This window comes from Pseudorasbora parva, chromosome 5 (assembly GCF_024679245.1).
Source record: "Pseudorasbora parva isolate DD20220531a chromosome 5, ASM2467924v1, whole genome shotgun sequence".
Lineage (NCBI taxonomy): Eukaryota > Metazoa > Chordata > Actinopteri > Cypriniformes > Gobionidae > Pseudorasbora > Pseudorasbora parva.
This window is the reverse complement of record NC_090176.1, coordinates 50598718-50623032: the sequence shown is the minus strand read 5'-3', so window position 1 is coordinate 50623032 and position 24315 is coordinate 50598718. Positions and strand designations below refer to the sequence as shown.

The window sequence follows — 24315 nt, the reverse complement described above, 5'->3', positions numbered from 1 at the left end:
TAACAAAAAGTGAACCTTGATACACACATACACACACACACACACACACACCAACACACACACACAGTAAATGTGTTCACAAAAATCTTATTTATTCAAAGATCTCTGAAAAACCCACATTTACACATATGGAGCAAAAATAATTGTCACTGAGCAAATGGTTTTAACAACAACAACAAAAATTTCTTCAAATAGTAGTATTGCTTTATTTGCTTATATTTGTTTTTTATTTATGAAAAAAGGCCTAATTATGATGTACTGATGTAATTATGATGATGATTTTGATGCAAGTCAAAATTACAACTTAAAAAAATTATGCAAAGAGTCGAAATGATGACGTACTAACTCATTTCTGAGATGAAAATCAAAATTATGCCTTAAAAAGTAAATTAAAACATACGACGATACTAAGTCATTTATTAAATAAAAAGTGCTAATTATAACATAAGTCAAAATGTTTAAGTCATAACTATGCAAAAAGTCGAAATTATGACAAACTAAGTAATTTATAATATAAAGTATGATATATGTATATAGGTATAGTATGATATTGTTTCTATCAATACAAATTCAACCTGAGAAAAACACATAGGAAAATAAGTCTATAGCCAGAGATACTCATGCTGTGCTGCATATCTGGTGCTGCATATCTGGTGCTGTAACATTAATACTTTTTAAGTGTGACCTCTGACCCAGGTTATTAGGCGGTGCACATCACAGCTTCACTTTTTCAAAGGTTGCATGAATTATGACATGTGACTTTGACAGTCTTTGAAGATTTGTGTGAAGGAAACAGCCAGTGCTGGAGTCTTAAACTTGGCAGCAAACCGCCGTAATACATCAGCTTCACCCTCTGTGGGAAATATGAACACATTGAGTCAAGTCAGCTTTATTTCTATAGCGCTTTATACAACACACATCGATTCAAACTGCTTCACAGTAGTAATTAGAATCAGTGATGCAAACTTCATCAAATATAAGACTAATTCAGCTGTAAAGCAGCTCTAAGAAGACAACAGTCAAATTTAGCTGCGAGCAGCATTTATCGGGGCTCAAGCACTTTAAAGGTGCACTATGCAACTTTCCGTCCACTGGAGGGCACTTATTCAAAACAAAGGCGTAGTTTGATGAAGCCAAGTTTGAGCGCAGCATCTTGGGACATGTGGTCTTCACCTCACAGCCGGTGGAAAATAGGACTTGGGCAGAAATCATGTTAATGGATGCGGTTATTAACGTTACTGTAGTGAAGCAGAGCAGGACCGAGTGTTGAGGAGCTGAGCACGGCTGCTGGAGCGATTGGTTATTAACGTTACTGTAGTGAAGCAGAGCAGGACCGAGTGTTGAGGAGCTGAGCACGGCCGCTGGAGCGATTGGTTATTAACGTTACTGTAGTGAAGCAGAGCAGGACCGAGTGTTGAGGAGCTGAGCACGGCCGCTGGAGCGATTGGTTATTAACGTTACTGTAGTGAAGCAGAGCAGGACCGAGTGTTGAGGAGCTGACCACGGCCGCTGGAGCGATTGGTTATTAACGTTACTGTAGTGAAGCAGAGCAGGACGAGTGTTGAGGAGCTGAGCACGGCTGCTGGAGCGATTGGTTATTAACGTTACTGTAGTGAAGCAGAGCAGGACCGAGTGTTGAGGAGCTGAGCACGGCTGCTGGAGCGATTGGTTATTAACGTTACTGTAGTGAAGCAGAGCAGGACCGAGTGTTGAGGAGCTGAGCACGGCTGCTGGAGCGATTGGTTATTAACGTTACTGTAGTGAAGCAGAGCAGGACGAGTGTTGAGGAGCTGAGCACGGCTGCTGGAGCGATTGGTTATTAACGTTACTGTAGTGAAGCAGAGCAGGACGAGTGTTGAGGAGCTGAGCACGGCTGCTGGAGCGATTGGTTATTAACGTTACTGTAGTGAAGCAGAGCAGGACCGAGTGTTGAGGAGCTGAGCACGGCTGCTGGAGCAATTGGTTATTAACGTTACTGTAGTGAAGCAGAGCAGGACCGAGTGTTGAGGAGCTGAGCACGGCCGCTGGAGAGATTGGTTATTAACGTTACTGTAGTGAAGCAGAGCAGGACCGAGTGTTGAGGAGCTGAGCACGGCCGCTGGAGCGATTGGTTATTAACGTTACTGTAGTGAAGCAGAGCAGGACCGAGTGTTGAGGAGATGAGCACGGCCGCTGGATCGATTGGTTATTAACGTTACTGTAGTGTGAAGCAGAGCAGGACCGAGTGTTGAGGAGCTGAGCACGGCCGCTGGAGCGATTGGTTATTAACGTTACTGTAGTGAAGCAGAGCAGGACCGAGTGTTGAGGAGCTGAGCACGGCCGCTGGATCGATTGGTTATTAACGTTACTGTAGTGAAGCAGAGCAGGACCGAGTGTTGAGGAGATGAGCACGGCCGCTGGAGCGATTGGTTATTAACGTTACTGTAGTGAAGCAGAGCAGGACCGAGTGTTGAGGAGCTGAGCACGGCCGCTGGAGCGATTGGTTATTAACGTTACTGTAGTGAAGCAGAGCAGGACCGAGTGTTGAGGAGCTGAGCACGGCCGCTGGAGCGATTGGTTATTAACGTTACTGTAGTGAAGCAGAGCAGGACCGAGTGTTGAGGAGCTGAGCACGGCCGCTGGAGCGATTGGTTATTAACGTTACTGTAGTGAAGCAGAGCAGGACCGAGTGTTGAGGAGCTGACCACGGCCGCTGGAGCGATTGGTTATTAACGTTACTGTAGTGAAGCAGAGCAGGACGAGTGTTGAGGAGCTGAGCACGGCTGCTGGAGCGATTGGTTATTAACGTTACTGTAGTGAAGCAGAGCAGGACCGAGTGTTGAGGAGCTGAGCACGGCTGCTGGAGCGATTGGTTATTAACGTTACTGTAGTGAAGCAGAGCAGGACCGAGTGTTGAGGAGCTGAGCACGGCTGCTGGAGCGATTGGTTATTAACGTTACTGTAGTGAAGCAGAGCAGGACGAGTGTTGAGGAGCTGAGCACGGCTGCTGGAGCGATTGGTTATTAACGTTACTGTAGTGAAGCAGAGCAGGACGAGTGTTGAGGAGCTGAGCACGGCTGCTGGAGCGATTGGTTATTAACGTTACTGTAGTGAAGCAGAGCAGGACCGAGTGTTGAGGAGCTGAGCACGGCTGCTGGAGCAATTGGTTATTAACGTTACTGTAGTGAAGCAGAGCAGGACCGAGTGTTGAGGAGCTGAGCACGGCCGCTGGAGAGATTGGTTATTAACGTTACTGTAGTGAAGCAGAGCAGGACCGAGTGTTGAGGAGCTGAGCACGGCCGCTGGAGCGATTGGTTATTAACGTTACTGTAGTGAAGCAGAGCAGGACCGAGTGTTGAGGAGATGAGCACGGCCGCTGGATCGATTGGTTATTAACGTTACTGTAGTGTGAAGCAGAGCAGGACCGAGTGTTGAGGAGCTGAGCACGGCTGCTGGAGCGATTGGTTATTAACGTTACTGTAGTGAAGCAGAGCAGGACCGAGTGTTGAGGAGATGAGCACGGCCGCTGGATCGATTGGTTATTAACGTTACTGTAGTGAAGCAGAGCAGGACCGAGTGTTGAGGAGATGAGCACGGCCGCTGGAGCGATTGGTTATTAACGTTACTGTAGTGAAGCAGAGCAGGACCGAGTGTTGAGGAGATGAGCACGGCCGCTGGATCGATTGGTTATTAACGTTACTGTAGTGTGAAGCAGAGCAGGACCGAGTGTTGAGGAGCTGAGCACGGCCGCTGGAGCGATTGGTTATTAACGTTACTGTAGTGAAGCAGAACAGGAGCGAGTGTTGAGGAGCTGAGCACGGCTGCTGGAGCGATTGGTTATTAACGTTACTGTAGTGAAGCAGAGCAGGAGCGAGTGTTGAGGAGCTGAGCACGGCCGCTGGAGCGATTGGTTATTAACGTTACTGTAGTGAAGCAGAGAAGGACCGAGTGTTGTGGAGCTGAGCACGGCTGCTGAAGCGATTGGTTATTAACGTTACTGTAGTGAAGCAGAGCAGGACCGAGTGTTGAGGAGCTGAGCACGGCTGCTGAAGCGATTGGTTATTAACGTTACTGTAGTGAAGCAGAGCAGGACCGAGTGTTGAGGAGCTGAGCACGGCCGCTGGAGCGATTGGTTATTAACGTTACTGTAGTGAAGCAGACCAGGACCGAGTGTTGAGGAGCTGAGCACGGCTGCTGAAGCGATTGGTTATTAACGTTACTGTAGTGAAGCAGAGCAGGACCGAGTGTTGAGGAGCTGAGCACGGCTGCTGGAGCGATTGGTTATTAACGTTACTGTAGTGAAGCAGAGCAGGACCGAGTGTTGAGGAGCTGAGCACGGCCGCTGGAGCGATTGGTTATTAACGTTACTGTAGTGAAGCAGAGCAGGACCGAGTGTTGAGGAGCTGAGCACGGCCGCTGGAGCGATTGGTTATTAACGTTACTGTAGTGTGAAGCAGAGCAGGACCGAGTGTTGAGGAGCTGAGCACGGCCGCTGGAGCGATTGGTTATTAACGTTACTGTAGTGTGAAGCAGAGCAGGACCGAGTGTTGAGGAGCTGAGCACGGCTGCTGGAGCGATTGTTACACAAACACAAGGCTCGCGACCACTTTTATTATGACGGGAAGGGACACAGTCGCCGGGCGCTCGCACTATTTTCGCTTTTCCAGTCATGATTATAAGGTGAAACAGCTCTGTTTTAGCCTAGATTCTAGACGCACAGTAGCTGCAGCAAATCTAATCTGCCGCGAGTGTCGTCTAGCAACTCTCAATACTCTTCTGAGCTGTATTCGCCAAACTCTTGCCGGGCCAATCACATTGTGTATAGAGTCGGTGGGCGGGGCCATAATGACGACGGCCGAGTTGCGTTTGCGTGCTTCTAGTAAACACAGAAGCTGGCGAACGGCGGTCTTTCGAATCAGCTTTGACCGCAACTCTGGAAGACTTGGAGTTAAGCTTTTCTCTGAGAAAAGAACAAAGAACGGCACTGAAGTCATTCTTAAGAAGGGAAGATGTGTTCTGAGTTTTGCCGACCGGATACGGTGAATGTTTAATCTGTCAACGAGCTCCGCTTCACTTCCGTTGCTCTGGTTGGTGCAGCGCTATCCTATCGCGTGCCGAGGGAGTTTGACAGACAGCCGTTTATCCGCCCCTCGGATTGAGCCGTCAATGGTGAGTATCCAGACCAAACATATTGATGTGGGTCTGGCTTGTCAGGCTAGCTCTGTTTATCATATTAGATACATTTAAGTGTGCTTAAAATGATGTTATGACGTTACTCTGTGCGTTCGCTTGGCGCTGCAGTGACATGTTCACACTGCTAAGAGAAATGAGCTTCTGCAGAATAAAACCGAGGGTAGCGCAGATATGACGCGATTGACAGGCGACTCCCTCAGACGCTATGCTGACACGTCCCGGTCCTTGGTTAAAATAGCATTTTTCTCACAATTTACAAATCGTTGGAAACATTTGGGATATTGTAGGTACTCAACTGAACAAAATATATATAACACTGGCCTGGTGGTTTTTTGGATATTTTACTGCAAAAATACTACATAGTGCACCTTTAAGGCCTTTAAAGGTGTCATGAACTGGCTTTTTAAATTTGTTATACTGTTGTCTAAGGTCAACTTATGATGTTCGTGTGGTTTTTACATTCAAAAACATCATAACTAATAAGTAATAGGCTATTTTTTACACAGGTTTATGTCAATTTTAGGGTTAGTGATGTCACTAACCCATGAAGAAGCTCTTTGTAGTCCCTACCAGCCGTTTGTTGTAGTCCTTAAAAAGCGATTTCTTTAAAAGTAAATATCTCCCTTTGATTTGGACTTTGAGCGTTGTAACTTTGCAGATGTTGTTCATGCTCAAACGGTAAAATCACACACAAATCATAATAAACCACCAGTTAAAATGTCTTTCAAAAATTTAAAGAACTAACAAAAAAGACCAACAGCTTTATGAAAAATGTAAATATTAAGAGAATGATCAGTTTGTATACCTGAGGCGTCAGTGGCTCTCCATGCCACAGTGTTTGCCAAGCTGTTCACTGGTTTCAGGTGAATGGCTCTGGTAATGCAGTGGTTTACACACACCTTTTTATCCCTTTCTTGCCTCATAAATACGCGGTAGAGCTTCCTCGAGGGATGGAAAAGGATCTTAACGTCTCCTTCACCACATTGTTTCCACTTGTTAATAAAACAGTCCCAGCGGTAAAGTTTGACCCACTCCTTGAACAACATCTCCTCTTCCTCCTCCTCAACCGATGGTAGCTCCACCTTAAAAGAAGAACAAACATAATAAAGCAATAAACCACAGCTAAAGGGCGGAGTCAACCAATCAGAATCAAGGACCGAAACTATCCGTTTTATGATGAAAATACAAATGCGTGTTAAGAAGACCTAAATGACACTATTGTTAATTAAAACATTTTTGTTAAATGAAAGAAAAAACTGAAATACCAATAAAAGTTAATTTTTATTTAGCGGATGTTTACGCACTAATATTACGAACTAGAAATAAAATAGACTAAAGACTACAACTGGATTCAAAATAAATTAATCCTAAATAGTAATATTTAAATGTGTAATTTAATTCATACTAATAATTCCACATTTGATTTAAATGACTAATAAATTAAATCCTTTTAATAAAAAAATAAAATAAAATTTGATTTAAACCAACAAAAAAAAGTGGTAAACAACAAACGTGTGTGAAAAGTGTACACAAGAGAAGCACGTTCTGTGTAAAATGCCCTTTATAATTTGTATATAACTATACAAAAACATGATACTTTTACAACAACATCCTCAAGTATTATTTCAATACACCTTCACACAGGCAGAACTCAAAGGGAGGCCATCACTGTCCTCTTCCAGTCCGTCTCTTTGCGTCTCTGTTGGGGCTCCAGCTTTTTCCCGGGAAAGATTTGCTTCTGTAGAAATAAACAAGATTTTAGACAGAGCTTTAATGAGGATTAATGGTTATGATGTGTGAGATTCATAGTGGTGTGAAGATATGCGTTTTTGGCAGTATTTAATTATTCACTGCAACCAGGAACCACCTACCATGGCCAGCGGATGCATCTCCTTGAATGGACAGACCAGGATACAACTTTCCTTTCATAGATTTGACTGCCTCCTCAAAATCTTCATCTGAATAAGAAAAAGACAATAGTTCAGCCTTAAAAGGATCCTTCCAAATGTAAAGGGTAGCTTTTAATATTATTATTAATATTAGTATTAATATTTTTATTCTCTTTGCTTCAACGCCTCAAACTGGTTGTTGTGCTCCTCAAACCATTCCTGAAGCATTTGTGCTTTGTGTCAGGAGCATTATCCTGCTGGAAGAGCCCATGACCCTGTGGCCGGTTCTCCACTGGTCCTCTTGGAGCACTTTTGATAGATACTGACCACTGCAGACCGGGAACAGCCCACAAGAGCTGCAGTTTTGGAGATGCTCTGACCCAGTCGTCTAGCCGTCACAATCTGGCCAAACTCGCTCAAATCCTTACGCTTGCCCATTTCTCCTGCTTCACACACATCAACTTTGAGGACAAAATGTTCACTTGCTGCCTAATATATCCCACCCACTAACAGGAGCCGTGATGAAGAGATCATCAGTGATATTCACTTCACCTGTCATAATGTTTTGCCTGATCCGTGTATGTCCTTGAAATAACAGTTCCAAGTTGTGAGAGAACAATAAAAATAGTGACGCTTGCCTTAGAAATGCAACTTAGAATGCAAAAATGGTTACAGTAGTTTATTTTTCTTACCGTCATCCTCGTCGCTCAAGTCTCCCGACTGGTTTCTGTAACAGAAGAACGTGGAAGGCAGCTTCAGTCGTCCGGCCAGCTCAGCTTGCTCTGCTGTCGGCTTACGCTCAAACAAGATCTCAACATCGGCGTCACACCGGTCCTGGCAGCTCTTTCCTTCTAATTGAGAAAACAAATTACAAATTACATTAAGATGAGAATAATTATATTTCATATTTCGCAATTTACTCCCATTAAATGGATGGAGACATATTTTAAAAGATTTATCCCTTTTTGGTCCGAAAAAGAAAGGGGCATACGGCATTAGTGCAACACCGGGGAGTGTAAATGAATATAATTATTAATTTTCATTTTAGGGTGAACTCTCTCTTTAAAGGTGCAGTATGTTATATTTACAACTAGTGGTTGAAATGGTTACTGCAGTCCAAATTCTAAATATTGGAGCTGTTTCCCCATCCCTCCTCCTCAGACTTGACGCTCACACGGGTTGCCAGATTGAGGACACACAACAGGAATGAGCTAGCCTGACGTGGTCATACTCAGCTCTAGTCAGAATATGAGTCTGATGCTCCATTGGGTTGTGATTATGGGGCGTGTTTCAACCCAACCAGGAAAGACCTCAATTGGACAGACCGACAACCAATCAGAGCAACAGAGCGACGCATAACGTTAGTTGTCAAATGTCAACAGAGCTCAACTGCACTGTGTTGCCAAGTCTCCGTTTTTTCAGCGGGTTGTTTTCTATGTTAGGTTAAAGTTCTATGTTTCTACACAGGTTAAAGCGACTATTATGTGATATATAGACCCTTGAGTGCGAATTTTAGCAGCAACCTTGCCAAAATAACACGCATTTTACCCCCCAAACGCCATTTTACCCCAGAGAAGCTATTGTTTTGGGCTAGTTGGCAGGTTTTGTTGTAAAAACTTGGCAACCCTGTCTGCACGCGCGCTGGAATAAACGATCTTTGCCGGTGTTGTAAAAAAATAAAAGAATTGAATGATACACAGAGCACTTACCCAACATGATCATCATCTTTGAGAGAAATACTGAAGGTGATGCAGATACGAACAAGCTCTCCGTTTAGGATTCGAGCAAATATAATCAAAGCCCCTTTGATGACGTGATGATTACGTTAAAGGGGGGGGTGAAACACTCAGTTTCAGTCAATCTCATGTCAATCTTGAGCACCTACCCAGCGCTACCCAGATTCAACTAATACAGATAATGATCCAGAATCAGATCCGGAGGCTGAAATAAATTGAACAGGAGAAACAGCAACAGCAGGACGTCCGTCTCTGTGGTATGGACTGTATTTAGTGGCCTGTCAACATTTGTGTGGACTATTGTATGCGACTAAACATTATCAGAAGCAAGCAAAACGGTTTTGCACGTCAGACTAGTGTAACATTATACAGAGAACAGCAATGGAGTCTGTTAGCGCATTTGAATGACGAAGCACGCTTTGTGAGAACACTAGGTTTATGTTTGGGTGGTTTTACAATAATCAAACTGACACCTATAGTGGTCAGCTAAACAAATGTATTTAAACACACACCATAGATCGCATGCTCCATTGATAAATTAACTAACGTTATACACAATCGTGTCGTTTACTGATGTTTACTCACGCGACGATAGCCAACAACAGACATTTGAGGCAGTTTTACTCACCGCGCACGACCGTGAACCTTTATCGCTGGGACCGCTCCGTCAAAAACGCACTTCTTTGGTAACTGTTGATTTCGTGAAGTCCTGTGACAGCAGTGACCGTGGAGATCCACTTTTGTGACGCGGCTGAAGCGTGATGTGAAGCTTCTCGTCATTTCTGCGTTCAAATCGGTTCAAATGCAGCGCTGCCTTCCCGGAATGCTGTGCTGAAGCGTTGAAGTCGCTCGACGTCACCCGTAAGAATAAAGTGGAGCGCGGCGCGGACTATAACGACGACTGGATCTGCAGCTGAGAGAGTGTTTATGGGCGTGCATGTTTTCCGCCAACTGGCAACCCATGGTGTTGAAATACCAAGCGTGCCGCACAAATCCTGAAAAGTGAAGCTAAAACGTCTCAATCGCCCCCTAGGTGGTTGGTCCCAGTATTGCTCATAAACCCTGCCCTCTCCATGTATTCTAATGGGAAGTGAGACAAACTAAACAATCAAATTACACTTCAAGGAATTTTTTTCCAAAGATGTTGTTAATCATTTTAGGCAGTTTTTATTATCAGTTCATAAATTTATTTTTTAAATAAGTTGGATTTAGTTAGTTATTTAATGCTATAAAAATGAAGGGTTGTGGCGTCCTGAATAGGGCTTGGGCGCCGCGTTGCATTCTGGGACGTTGCGGCCATGTTGATGGCCTCGCGAATGTATACATACAGCAAGTCGAATGAGGAGAAGCAGAGTTGGGAGAAAGAAAAAACATGTTAAAATCCTGAAAGGGATGTGGAATTTACCGGGATACGTTAAATAGGGAAGGCAGGGACCGCTATAGAGACAAAATCGGAACTATTAAAGTTTTGGATCCACATGCATTTCCAAAGAAAGAGCGGAGCACCGACGACGAAAACTTTATTTTGTTGGTCCCCAACAGACATTCTACTGACTATAAGTAACTTTGCAACTACAATTCAACTTATTCTACTAACCCGAACCCCAACACATAACCATAACCTACAGTCTACTAACAGTACAGTTAATACTCTAATTAGTGTTAGTTGACATGCTGTTGAAAACGTACAGTTAGTAGAATGTTTAAAGTGGACTATCGAAATAAAGTCTAACCGAAACGTATATATTATTATTATTATTTTTATTATATAAGAAATTGCTCTGCCTCCGTTTTTATTTGTTATTGCAATGTTATTGTTTACTATATTTATAATTTGCACTTCCTCCATTTTCTGTCTTTTGTTGTTATTTTATAGATACCTATTTATTTGCTTATATAGTATTGAAAGAATTTATTTTTTTTAAAGTGTATTTATTATTGTTATATAAAGTGCACTCCGTTATGTAAAGTGCAACAACTTGCACTCCGTTTTCTGTGTTCATTTTTTATTTGTAACCTTTTACCTTGAAGCATTCCACATTTCTGTGTTCTCAGGTTGCACTACTTGCAAATAAACATTAAAAAAACATCTGATTGTGTGACAATTCTTGCTTTTTGCACATCGTACTGTTATTACTTCTTGTCCGTGGTTGCGCCTCCAAGCATAAAAGCGGTGGAAAGTTAATCAATTTTCGACATTTCCCATGGTGATTATGTGTTGCGCTGTTACACCCCAAAATGCAGCAACGGTTTACCATAGTTGAAATAACGGCAAAATAATCAAATTAAGACACACGACTGAGAGGGAGTACGTCTATAAACAGTGCGCAGTAGTCCGAGTAGTAGTAAAGGATGCCATCAACATGGCCGCCACGCCAAGTAATGACGTCATGACGCCCAAGCCCTATTCCAGCTGATTTTAAGGACCGCTTAAATTCTTGTTGTATTGTTGGTTGCTGTTTCACTGTAATGTACAGCACTTTGGAACTACAGAGGATTTCTGTAAGGTGCTATATACATAAATAAAAGAACAAACAAACGAACAAACTGTGATTGACAACTTCACTGGGAGGAGATTGGAGCTTTAGCTTTATTTTCCATAACTGTTTATTTCACTTCAACATAATGAGTTGTTCTGCAGTAAACTGTACTAAGGGATACTGTGGGTTGGGTTTTGATATTACAGCTCTACTTCCTTATCTCTACAGCACAGACGCAGGTCCCAAATAAGCACAAAATGTCAGTGTTGAGCGTTTTCTGCTCACAATGGGTGCTCAACAAGAAAAAAAACGTAAAAGGCAGGAAAAAGTCGGCACACTAAGGCTCCAAAACATGCAAAAATGTAATGCTAGATTCTGCATCCGACCCTGTTACACTACTCTCATCAGTCACTATCAAAAAAACGTCATTGTTTAACTTGCAATTGAATCCTCTGTCTCATTTCACATGACAAAAATGTGAAAGTTCAAATTTTAAACATGCAGGATTAATAACAATTCAAATACTGATCCCTGCATACACTAAGAAAATCAAAAAGACGAATATCAAGTTTATGGTATCAAGTGTGTGAATCCAGCAGGTTTCACATTTTAAAAGTAAATTATTCATGTCGCCTCTGCACCGTGAACATTTCACTGATTCTATTTCTAAATATTGTAAGGTAGAGGCCGAATGTCTAAAAGTAGCAAAGTATTGAGCCACCGGACTTCTAAATTTTCAATTTCTAATGGCGCAATAAGACCACAGGGACAGCGCAACATATAAATAACATTGGAAGTTTTGTGTGAAATAGTGGCTTTAATTCTGAAAAATGTTCTACAATGGGGCGTTGTCCATCTTTTTTACAGTTTATGTGAAATACTATTGGGTAAATTGGCAGTGGGCGGGATCAAGCACTGTAAAAATATTTTGTTGTTTTTTGTTGGTTTAACTTAAAAAAGTAAGTAACCTGGTTGCCTTAAAAGTTTGAGTTTATTGAAATTAAAAATTTGATTTGATACAATGAAGGAAATTGGTTTAATAAATAGAAACTCAAAATATTATTGTATCTGAACCACATAAAAACATTGATAAATCATGAAAATAGCACAATTTGGCATATTTCACTGCGTCATCAAAAATAAAACACACACAATTACCTAATATGCTTACAAAATCTTTTTATAATCTTTTAATAAAAGTTGTCGAATCTCAAAAAAATGCCATTGTATTAACTCACATTTTTAATTTCAATGAACTCAAAATTAAGGCAACCAGGTAACTTTTTTCAAATTATTTTTTTACAGTGTGCGGACCAAAACTAAAACAGACATTTCAAGATGGAACACACATTTAAAAGTAGAATAACTTAGCATGTTCACCAAGTTGAGAACAAGACCAATGTGTGTTGAGACTAAGACAAGACCAGGAGCCTGTCCCATGATGGTGGTTTAACAAACTCAGAGTTACAGGATTAGTTTCGCGTTAACAAAACCAAAAAAATCAATTGAGGCTTTGTTGGTCCCATGATGTTGATCATCAGCTTTCTCTGTCAACTCAGGCTTTGATCCTGAGTTTGTGGAGCGCATGCCCGTGAAAGTGTGAAATCAGCAGTGAGCAGCCAATCACATGCCTTTCAACACAGTGAAAATGTGACATCAGCAGTGAGCAGCCAATCACATGCCTTTCAACACAGTGAAAGTGTGACATCAGCAGTGAGCAGCCAATCACATGCCTTTCAACACAGTGAAAATGTGACATCAGCAGTGAGCAGCCAATCACATGCCTTTCAACACAGTGAAAGTGTGACATCAGCAGTGAGCAGCCAATCACATGCCTTTCAACACAGTGAAAATGTGACATCAGCAGTGAGCAGCCAATCACATGCCTTTCAACACAGTGAAAGTGTGACATCAGCAGTGAGCAGCCAATCACATGCCTTTCAACACAGTGAAAGTGTGACATCAGCAGTGAGCAGCCAATCACATGCCTTTCAAAATAACCAACGTGATTCAAAACTCGTGAAATTAGTTTATATATATATATATACAGTATATATCAAAAGTTTTAGAATGGTAAGATTTATTAATGTTTTTCTTAAAAGTCTCTTCTGCTCACCAAGGCTGCATTTATTTAAAAAAACTGTAATATTGTGAAATTTTATTAAAATGTAAAAAAACTGTTTTCTATTTAAACATATTTTAAAATGAAATGTATCATTGTAAAATAGAGTTGTGTGGGGTAACACCTACCCCACCTTTAAGACCGCTCTTAAGACCAAGACCAGTCTTGAGTACCACAACACGAGCAAACATATTACGGTATTTTTTGTATTCTTTACAGTCAAATGACATACAGATAGGACCTTTATATGATGGATTTCGCCTCACCTCTTTCCGGTACACTTGATGCAGTGGCCACTGCTTCTTCAAAGATTTTCCTGAAAGCATCTGCAGACTCCCGCAATCGAAACCGCACCGCTAACGTCTGATCCCTGCCTTCGCCATCAGCAAAATCAAAGGCATTCCACGTCCACGCCTTCTCTGTCCCTTTCATTGGCATGGGCTTCATGTTTGGAGTAATCCAGTGGTTTGCACATAATGTCAGAACGTGCTCTCTCCTCATCACGAGTCTTGCACGTCTGGCTTTATCATTTTGAAGTATCTTAAGTTCGCCTACGCCTCTGTCCTTCCACTCGACTGATTCTTTGTCGTAAAGGTATAGTTTGGCTCTGTGACTGAAAACAACGTGCTCATTTTCCTCTCCAGTCGGGATCTCAATAAGATCAGGCATTGGTACAGCTGGTGTATATAATGGTTCAAATGTTTCTTCATCATCTGTGGCAGAAGCTCCACTCTGATTTAGCACAGATGTGGATTTAGAGGGATCATACTGAAGAGTGAAGTTAAATCCTGGAACTGGTTCCCCAAAACGGAAAACTGAAGCAAATGCTGGAGTAGCAGATGGCTTCACAGTCGCACCAACAGGATACGAAGCTAAGGAGGAGAGCAAATGTTTCATTTTTTATTACATTAAATGTAGGATTTCCCATGTTGTGCACTTAAATCTGTTAACCGTCTATACCATATATCATTGGAAAGACTCTAGTTTCCATATTTGGTGACTTTTTTAAATAGACGTGAAATTGCTTAACTTATGTTAATGAGTCTAAGTAATGTACATTCATACACTTGGTTGATAATATCACATTTTGTACAGTGTAACAGACATGCGGAAACTTAAAAATGTAGAATCAGTTTTTCTTTATATTTAATGACCTCTTCCAACCTTTTCCAGACTTGATCTTGATCTCGATCTCTGTGGTTTTGGTGACATCCATCAAACGCTCTTGCATTTTAGTAATTAGCATGCTCACATTGTGAAAAAATGCATCAGGAGGTTCAGAAATGCTGGAAAGATCTTCAAATTCTTCAGATATGGATGCTTCACAGTCAGACGGGTAATTCTACAGATACATAACAAATATTGCATTTCAATGCAAAAATCTTAATGTATTCTTTAGAAACTTTGTCAATAGCCTAATATATATGCTGATCAGGCATTTTTCCTGCTTCTAACACATCAACTTTGAGGGAAAATGTTCACCATCTGCCTAATATTTAGTGGGGCAAAAAAGTATTTAGCCAGCCACCAATTGTGCAAGTTCTCCCACTTAAAAAGATGAGAGAGGCCTGTAATTTTCATCATATGAGAGACAGAATGAGTTAAAGAATTTATTTGCAAATTATGATGGAAAAAAAGTATTTGGTCACCTACAAAAAAGCTAAATTTCTGGCTCTCACAGACCTGTAACTACTTCTTTAAGAGGCTCCTCTGTCCTCCACTCGTTACCTGTATTAATGGCACCTGTTTGAACTCGTTACCAGTATAAAAGACACCTGTCCACAACCTCAAACAGTCAGACTCCAAACTCCACTATGGCCAAGACCAAAGAGCTGTCAAAGGACACCAGAAACAAAATTGTAGACCTGCACCAGGCTGGGAAGACTGAATCTGCAATAGGTAAGCAGCTTGGTGTGAAGAAATCTACTGTAGGAGCAATTATTAGAAAATGGAAGATAATCTCCCTCGATCTGGGGCTCCACGCAAGATCTCATCCCGTGGGGTCAAAATGATCACAAGAACGGTGAGCAAAAATCCCAGAACCACACTGGGGGATCTAGTGAATGACCAAAGTAACAAAGGCTACCATCAGTAACACACATCGCCGCCAGGGACTCAAATCCTGCAGTGCCAGACGTGTCCCCCTGCTTAAGCCAGTACATATCCAGGCCCGTCTGAAGTTTGCTAGAGAGCATTTGGATGATCCAGAAGAGGATTGGGAGAATGTCAGATGAAACCAAAATATAACTTATTTTGGTAAAAACTCAACTTGTTGGGTGGAGAAAGAATGCTCAGTTGCACCATAGCTAATGTGAAGCATGGGGGTGGAAACATCATGCTTTGGGGCTGTTTTTCTGCAGAGGGACCAGGACGACTGATCCGTGTAAAGGAAAGAATGAATGGAGCCATGTATCGTGAGATTCAGTAAAAACCTCCTTCCATCAGCGAGGGCATTGAAGATGAAACGTGGCTGGGTCTTTCAGCATGATAATGATCCTAAACACACCACCCGGGCAACGAAGGAGTGGCTTCATAAGAAGCATTTCAAGGTCCTGGAGTGGCCTAGCCAGTCTTCAGATCTCAACCCCATAGAAAATCTTTGGAGGGAGTTGAAAATCCATGTTGCCCAGTAGGGGTGACCCCTAATAGTCGAAGATTCGATGCATCGATATGCAGGACCGGATTCGACCACTGATCTCATGGTCGAATCTTCACGGGTGTTATGAAACGAGGATCATACCATTTTGGCAATATGGGTGTGCTCAATATTAGTGTTATAAAGACGTGTCGCGGTTCGCGGCGCTGAGCGATCGCCCCTTTAAGGGCACTGAGCTTCGCACTGGACGCGCCGTGCCTTTAACGCCTTTAAAATCGAACACATATACACCGACGGCGGCATTCAACGCCTGTCCGCGGCGATTAAATGTATATTTCCCTCAAATCGTGAATGTATATACTGATTTCACCCTGTGCTACAAGATACACTCATCGTGCAGCTCTTCTGTCAGAAGTCGATTCAAAATTGAGCTCACGCACGGCGCGTTATGTTCACATCTGCATGGTGTGAGATCCCGGAGACACGGCGCTGAGCTTCAGTCCGGTGTGAGATCCTGAGACACGGCGCTGAGCTTCAGTCCGGTGTGAGATCCTGAGACACGGCGCTGAGCTTCAGTCCGGTGTGCGACCCCCTTTAGGCACAATCGGCTTAAGAACGTGCACATAAACGCACTCAAAGTGTTCTTTTCCTCTCTAGGCAGGTATTTTTTTAGGTTTATTTATCAAAATGTTCTTTTATATATTTGTGTGATGTTCTGTGTTTCGATCGCGGCTTTAACATGTTATGAGATAATGGTTAATGTACGAATGTGTAGTGTATAGTTTTGATCACTTTATTAAAAGTGGTGGCTGTGTGCTGTGTGTAAAGTAAAATAAAAATAGTCTTAGCCTCCTGCTGACTAGTGTCCTGCCCTTCCCAACCCGTTTATACCGTTTATTTTTTTCCGGTCTATGGTTTACACACACATAGATGATTCGACTATCGGTCGACCATAGAGAGATTCGAAAATTCTGATTCGAATGTGTAAATCCTTAGTCGGGGACACCCTTATTGCCCAGCGACAGCCCCAAAACATCACTGCACTAAATGAGATCTGCCTTGAGGAATAGGCCAAACTACCAGCAACAGTGTGCAAAAACCTTGTGGCGACTTACAGAAAACGTTTGACCTCTGTCATTGCCAACAAAGGGTATATAACAAAGTATTGAGATGAACTTTTGTTTTTGACCAAATACTTATTTTCCACCATAATTTGCAAATAAATTCTTTAAAAATCAGACAATGTGGACAAAGGATTTTATTTCTCATTCTGTCTCTCATAGTTGAAGTGCACCTAGGCCTATAATTTTCATCATATGTCATATTTTTAAGTGGGAGAACATGCACAGATGGTGGCTGGCTAAATACTTTTTTGCCCCACTGTATCCAACCCACTAACAGGAGCCAGGATGAAGAGATAGTCAGTGTTATTCACTTCACCTGAAAAGTAAATATAATCTAGAGGTTTCCTGATCAAACAAAAGAACAAGTGTTTGTTTTCTTTACAAACCTGCAGGAAATGAATGTGATCTTCAGTGGTCATAAACTGATCAAGCTCAGACACCTTCATCTTCATGTCGGCGATCTTCTGCTGGACTTTCTCCTGAAGTCCTTCAACACGATTGACTTCATCTCTTTTTTGATCTGCAATCAGTTCTTTCACGCGGCAGCATGTTTTCTGAACGCAGCACAACACCTCGCTGAAGATTCGTTCACTTTCTGTGTCTGCTGTCTGTGCTGAACACTGCTCCAGGAAGAACAATCACAAAACAAATATATTTCACATATATTGGAATCATTATGATCAATACTCATCACAGCTGATCAATACTCACTCGGATCGACTCCTCTGCCTGCGTTAGCTCTGTAAAATCCTTCTCTCTGTCTTGGATGTTCTGCAGAAACTTCACACGTGTTTCCATTAACTTCCTCTGGCAACAGAAAATATATTTATTTTCATTTTTAACCACAAATAAAACCTGTAAATGCACATTATGTTAGATATTAACATGTTACAATAATGTTTCATTAGTTAATTACTTTAGTTAACAAACTAATTCTACAGTATTTATTAATCTTAGTTCATGTTAATTTCATTTTTTTATAATACATTATTAATGAAAACTTTTCCATTAAACTTTTCCACCCAAAGATGAAAATGTGATGTTTATCTGCTGACCCCCAGTGCATCCAACATGTAGGTGTGTTTGTTTATTCAGGAGAACACAAATGAAGATTTTTTACTTCACTGTTACTTAACCGTTGCTGTGTGTCAGTCATATAATGATGTGAATGGGTAACAATTCTATGAGAGCACTACAAACAAAAACAAAAAAACATGCTTAAACAACATGCACAAAAACCCTGCTGCTCCTGACGACACATTAATGTCTTAAGACACGAACCGATCGGTTTCTGTGAGAAACACAACAGTATTTATGTTATTTCTTTACCTCATATCCCAACGAGTCTCATCAAGTTTTCCCATCGGCTATTACTTCCGTTTGGTAAGGTCAAACTGGTGCGATCATAGACATACTCATTTTTTCCGGACTATAAATCGCTCCGGAGTATAAGTCGCATCAGTCAAAAAATGCGTCATGAAGAGGAAAAATACATATATAAGTCGCACTGGACTATAAGTCGCATTGGGGCAGAGCACTCGGCCGTGCCCGCTTACTGTAAATAACCGAGCAGAAGAAAGAAAGTTTAAAGTGAGTGAGAAACTTGTAAGGGACTGGCGAAAAGCAGAGGTTACTTTAACTGAAATGAAGAAAAAGAAGAAAGCTACTAGCGGACTGAAAGCAAGATGGCCAGAGCTGAAGGAACGAGTCCACAGACGCTTGAACTCTCTGCCGGGAGAGGCTCTGCCGCGCGAGACGAACGCTGTGTGAATCGTTCTCCGCTGCATATTTTACTACATGCAGTTTGTATTTTGCAGAATAGGATTTTCTTTATGGGGGCATTTTGTTTGTGTTCAGTCTTTCTAAGTTGTTGTCTTTAAGTTAATATTTCAGTTAAGAGTTTTTCTGTTTTCTGTTATTTTTTTCTGGGGTAGGCTCATAGACAGTAAAAGAAATGGACACAGCGACCCCATTGACGTCAACGGTGAAATAATGAAGTCAACCTAGGGGCACTCACTTCCTGATGGCTGAGCGAACTGCGCCGGCTCAGACTGAGCTTGAGGACGTAGATGTGACGTGAGCCTCCTGTCTGACAGCTGTAGGTCTTCTAGTAGTTGTGGAAAGTGAAATCTGAATCACGTTGTTTAAATATTTTCTCCCGTTGCTTTTGGCTCACTATGGGCTTCTCCCCATTCTTCCCCCTTGACTTTATCAGACTTTATGTCTCCACGTCCCCCCGACTGTCTCATAGACAGTAAAAGATTGCCTGCGAGCGTCTCCTCAGGTCTATACGGTAATTTCTCTACTGTGCGACCGAGTCGCGTTGGTTATGACGCAATCGTTAGCCTATTTTTACAAAAACAGCTTCTGCGGGGCGACGGTAATGGAGCCTTTTATGCATTGTCGTGTTTCTTTAGAAATAAACAATGGACAAATGGAGTCTTTAAACGTCTCAGATGTAAAGTTATTCACTGTCTAAGTGACTCAAAAATGAATGGGAGTCAATGGGATGCTAATAGCAGGTGATGGCTTGGTTAGCAATGGCCGCCCCTATGGGGGGAACGCTTTCCGAGCGCTAGATTACCCGCTTTGGTAGGCTACAGGAGCAGCATAGAGCGCCCTCTCGCGGCTATATGTTTATTCTTGTCCGTCAGTGTGAATTAAATTTGATATATAAGTCGCACCTGACTATAAGTTGCAGGACCAGCCAAACGATGAAAAAAAGTGCGACTTATAGTCCGGAAAATACGGTAGATATATACATAAATTCCTCATTAGTGCCAGTGCAGATCGGTCGATTAAGGAATCTGCATAATATATATAATTGCACCAGTTTGACCTCATCAGACGGAAGTAATAGCCGATGGGAAAACTTCATGAGACTCATCGGAATATGAGGTAAAAAAAAAAACATAAATACTGTTGTGTTTCTCACAGAAACCGATCGGTTCGTGTCTTAAGACATTAATGTGTCGTCAGGAGCAGCAGGGTTTTTGTGCATATTCTCTAAGCATGTTTTTTTGTTTGTTTGTTTTGCTCTCATAGAATTGTTACCCATTCACATCATTATATGACTGACACACAGCAACGGTTGAGTTAAAAATCTTAATTTGTGTTCTACTGAAGAAACAAACACACCTACATGTTGGATGCACTGGGGGTCAAACATCACATTTTCATTTTTGGGTGAACTAAAACTTTAATGGAAAAGTTAGCAAAAAAATGTTGTTCTGGGTTTCTCACACGCACAGACATTTAGATATTAAAAGACACTGTCAATCTGCCATGACAGGTCTAGGCCTACCTGTCTGTCTGCTCTTTCCTCAGATGCTGAGATGGTGTCGTGGCCCTTGTGTTCGTGTATCGCACACAGCACACACACACACAGCTGGTCAGTCCGACAGAACACATCGGTAAGCTTCCCGTGCTGAGAGCAGGTTATTCTCTGGAGGTCCGTGGCGCGGGTCAGCTGGTGTTTCCTCCAGCCGTGGAGCTCGTTGTGCTTCTCCAGGTGTGCGCTGCAGTAAGACGCGAGGCAGGTGAGGCAGGACCGGGAGGCTTTGGTCGTTCTCAAGGTGCAGGAGTCACAGCTCACATCACCACGAGCTTCATCTTCATCATGTGTCCTCATCTTCATCAGCTTCTCAGAGAGCTCCTTCACCTGTAGCCAGTCTATGAGAGCAGGTCTGTGCGTAAAAGTATGCTTGCATTTAGGGCATCGGCACACATCCTGATCCCACAGACCTGCAATGCAGTCCGCGCAGAAACTGTGTCCACAGGGAATAATTGCTGGATTTCTGAAGAGATCCAGACAGATGGAGCATCTGAGAGAGTCCCGATCGAGAGAAGCTGCCATTTTGCTGCATTAAAATGAAAACAAACTTGGGACGCCTCAGTTTCGATTGTTTGGAAACGAGTGCGACTCAACAGGCAATTTCGGAAGGAAGGAATCTCAGTTTATCTTCAATGTTAAGCACTCATCTATGTCTCCTTAGGCTAGCCTATTACAGTCAGAAAGCGGTACTTTTCCTCATGGAAGCGGGTAACTAAGTTTTAAAGGCGTTTTGCGGTGCCACTTTCTTTCTAGGAAGTGTTCGGTTTCCATAATAGCCTCCTAAGAGTCTTTTGAATTTAGCTTCTTTTTTTTGTCATTACAGTGTTTAGACTTAGAGCATAAAAACGTTTTTTTTTTTTTTTTTTTTGAAAAATTATATTTTATTCATGTATTTATATTTTATTCATGGTGGAGCATCTGAGAGAAGCTGCCATTTTGCTGCATTAAAATGAAAACAAACTTGGGACGCCTCAGTTTCGATTGTTTGGAAACGAGTGCGACTCAACAGGCAATTCCCGAAGGAAGGAATCTCAGTTTATTGCTCTTTTTTTCTTCAATCTTAAGCACTCGTCTTCGTAGGCTATTATTAGCCTACAGTCAGAAAGCGTTAGTTTTAATGCAAGCGAATATCAAATGCGAAACTAAGTTTTGAAGGCGTTTTGCGGTGCCACTTTCTTTTTAGGAAGTAGTCGGTTTCTATAATATACTCCTAAGAGTCTTTTAAATTTAAAAAAAAAAATTCCATATCATAAGAAAAAATATATATACAGCATAAGAAACAAATTGATTTTTTTTTTTTTTTTTTTTTTTTTTGAAAAATTAAGTGGACAACAGGACTCAGCTGTTTAAAAAAAATGGAATTAACTTATGTAGCTACAGGAAAAAACAATCTTCAGGTTTAGGATTTTTTAACCACACTTTGTTTAAATGATTCTCAGCTATGCAAGATATAACGTAATTAATTGATATTCCATTTTACTTTAGGCCTATTTAATATGTCGGTGAAATGGTCACACATTTCTTATTCAATGCAATTGATCTAATTTGCATATTAATGTGCTCTTGGAGCAACATATAATGAAAAAAGAAGTGTAATGATGTGAGTAGCTGGCAACATTTTCATAATAATATCTAATATTTAATAGGAACATCGATATTCCCTATTCACTTGTTGTGTCTCCCAGAATGCCTGATAAACATGATTTAATTCCCGGTGTCTCTACTATGTCTGAGGTAATGATACAAATGCGTTAATTATGTATAATATCAGAGGCACACACTAATGGAGTATTTTTACTTTCTACTTAAGTACATTTTTCAAGTATATACTTTATCAGTATTTTTCTTTTGAAAACTTTTACTTCACTGCATTCCAAAGCATAATATATAATGTCATAGCCTACTTTTTACTCCACTACATTTCATAAATAAGTTTTTTTTTACCATTAACTCTTAATTACATTAAACATATAGTACTTCCTTACTAGTACTCAAGTACAATTTTAATTACTTTTACTTGAGTAAAAGTATACAGCACTACATTTTTAATGTAATTAAGTACTAAATGATATTCAATATGAAACGCAGTGGAGTAAAAATGTTTGGAATGTTGTGAAGTAAAAGTTTTCCAAAGAAGAACACCGATAAAGTGCATATACTTGAAAAACAAAATTACTTTGAAAGGAAAAATACTCTACTACTACTGTCCGGCTCGCATACATTAGATGTATTTCATCTGTTGCTGTGTATTTTAGTCATACTGTAGTATCGTGTGTTTCCACTAGATGGACTCATTGTCTTGCAGCTGAACTCAGGTTATAAATAAACCTTCAGAAATTGCTCTTGAACAAAACAAATCCTGTTAAATAAATTTAAGGCTGTCATTGATGATCTGTCATTTCATTTATTTTTATTTAGTTACTATTGTATCCTTATTTGAATTTACATTGTTAGTTTGTTAAAAGTCTTGAGAACATGCTGGGTTGTTTTGTATGGTTGGAATTCAATAAACACACACACGCGCACACACACATAGCCTACAATAATTTCTTAATACCAAAGTGACTGATCATAATCTGCAATACAGGACTGTGGGAATGATCCAAACATGATTTCCTCTTTGGAAATTTGTATTCTCTTTTGACTTTATTCAACAATATATTCTCGCCAATAGGGACTGGCTCCAGAAGGAGCAGAATCTCATTGAGCCCCATGTTAAAATGCCCAACTTTACAGCAGAAAAAAACGTTTAAAGTTTACAGTCTGGTACAAATTGTGGTTTTGGTTTGTACGGCTAATTTTGACCTTCATGACAACTGTGAGGGGGGTGAATGTTTTTATAACCCATTCGTTTACATTATATAAAGCCTTAAAGTTCTGCATTATTAAGGGCGTGGCCACTTTGAGTGACAGGTGGATAGCCATTTATCCCGTCTGTTAGTCATCGCGGTAGTTCAGCTCCGCCCACGTTCCGCCTCTTTACCCATTTTCTGTTATCTGAGCGATGATGCGCTGCCAATATGGCTACGGCCAGCTCGACCCTACTTTATGGTTCAGAACTGCTCTTCAGAATCCAATGGGTGATGTCACGTACACTACGTCCATTTTTTTTTTTTTTTTACAGTCTATGGGTTTAACCTTATTTTTAATGAATATCGAGCTCACATGGGGAAGACATTGCATTTGTTCGCTTTTCACTGTGAATTTGTTTGTAAACAAGAGACTGAATTTGCAGACAGGATGAGATTTTAAAAACAATGTTTCTTAGCCTGACGTGGTCATACTCAATTCTAGTCAGAATAAGAGTCTGATCCTCCATTGGGCTGTGATTATGGGGCGTGTTTCAACCGAGCCAGGAAAGACCTCAATTGGACAGACCAACAACCAATCAGAGCAAAGAAGAAGTTGTTTTCTATGTCTACGTGTTGAAGCGACTATTATGTGATATATAGACCCATGAGTGCGAATTTTAGCAGCAACCTTGCCAAAATAACACACATTTTACCCCCCAAACACCTTTTTTTCCCCGGACAACCCCCGAGAAGCTATTGTTTAGGGCTAGTAGTTGGCGGGTTTTGTTGTAAAAACTTGGCAACCCTGTCTGCACGTGCGCTGGAATAAACGATCTTTGCCGGTGTTGTAAAAAAATACCAGAATTTAATGATACACAGAGCACTTACCCAACATGATCATTTCTGAGAGAAATTGTGAAGGTGATGCAGATACGAACAAGCTCTTCGTTTAGGATTAGGGCAAATATAATCCAAGCCCCTTTGATGACGTGATGATTACGGTACTGTTGATCATTGGTCCGTCATCGGCTAAAGCCCGCCCTGATGATCTCATTGGTCCAAACAGTTAC

General features: G+C 41.3%; 1 protein-coding gene across 2 annotated transcripts; it reads right to left on the bottom strand.

Moving 5' to 3' along the window:
- Positions 1 to 71: 71 nt before the first annotated feature.
- LOC137075743 (E3 SUMO-protein ligase RanBP2-like) lies at positions 72 to 21226 on the bottom strand. 2 transcript variants are annotated; one of them, XM_067444666.1, is made up of 10 exons: positions 20424 to 21226; positions 17831 to 17926; positions 17506 to 17739; positions 14564 to 14741; positions 13666 to 14271; positions 7754 to 7912; positions 7044 to 7130; positions 6807 to 6910; positions 5978 to 6254; positions 72 to 853 (listed from the first exon to the last, which is right to left on the bottom strand). In XM_067444666.1, the coding sequence occupies exons 1-10, from the start codon at positions 20973 to 20975 to the stop codon at positions 747 to 749; spliced, it is 2400 nt and encodes a 799-aa protein (XP_067300767.1). In that variant the 5' UTR covers positions 20976 to 21226; the 3' UTR covers positions 72 to 746. The 2 variants fall into 2 exon arrangements, with proteins under 2 accessions (XP_067300767.1, XP_067300768.1); XM_067444667.1 differs by having other exon boundaries at positions 6072 to 6254.
- Positions 21227 to 24315: the final 3089 nt, after the last annotated feature.

Coding starts and splice junctions, on each gene's coding strand:
- LOC137075743 (XM_067444666.1), bottom strand. CDS start 20,975: ATGGCAGCTTCTCTCGATCGGGACTCTCTCAGATGCTCCATCTGTCTG. Junction 17,927..20,423: donor AGGAAAGAGCAGACAGACAG/GTAGGCCTAGAC, acceptor TTCTGTTGCCAG/AGGAAGTTAATGGAAACACG. Junction 6,911..7,043: donor AGATGCATCCGCTGGCCATG/GTAGGTGGTTCC, acceptor TTATTTCTACAG/AAGCAAATCTTTCCCGGGAA.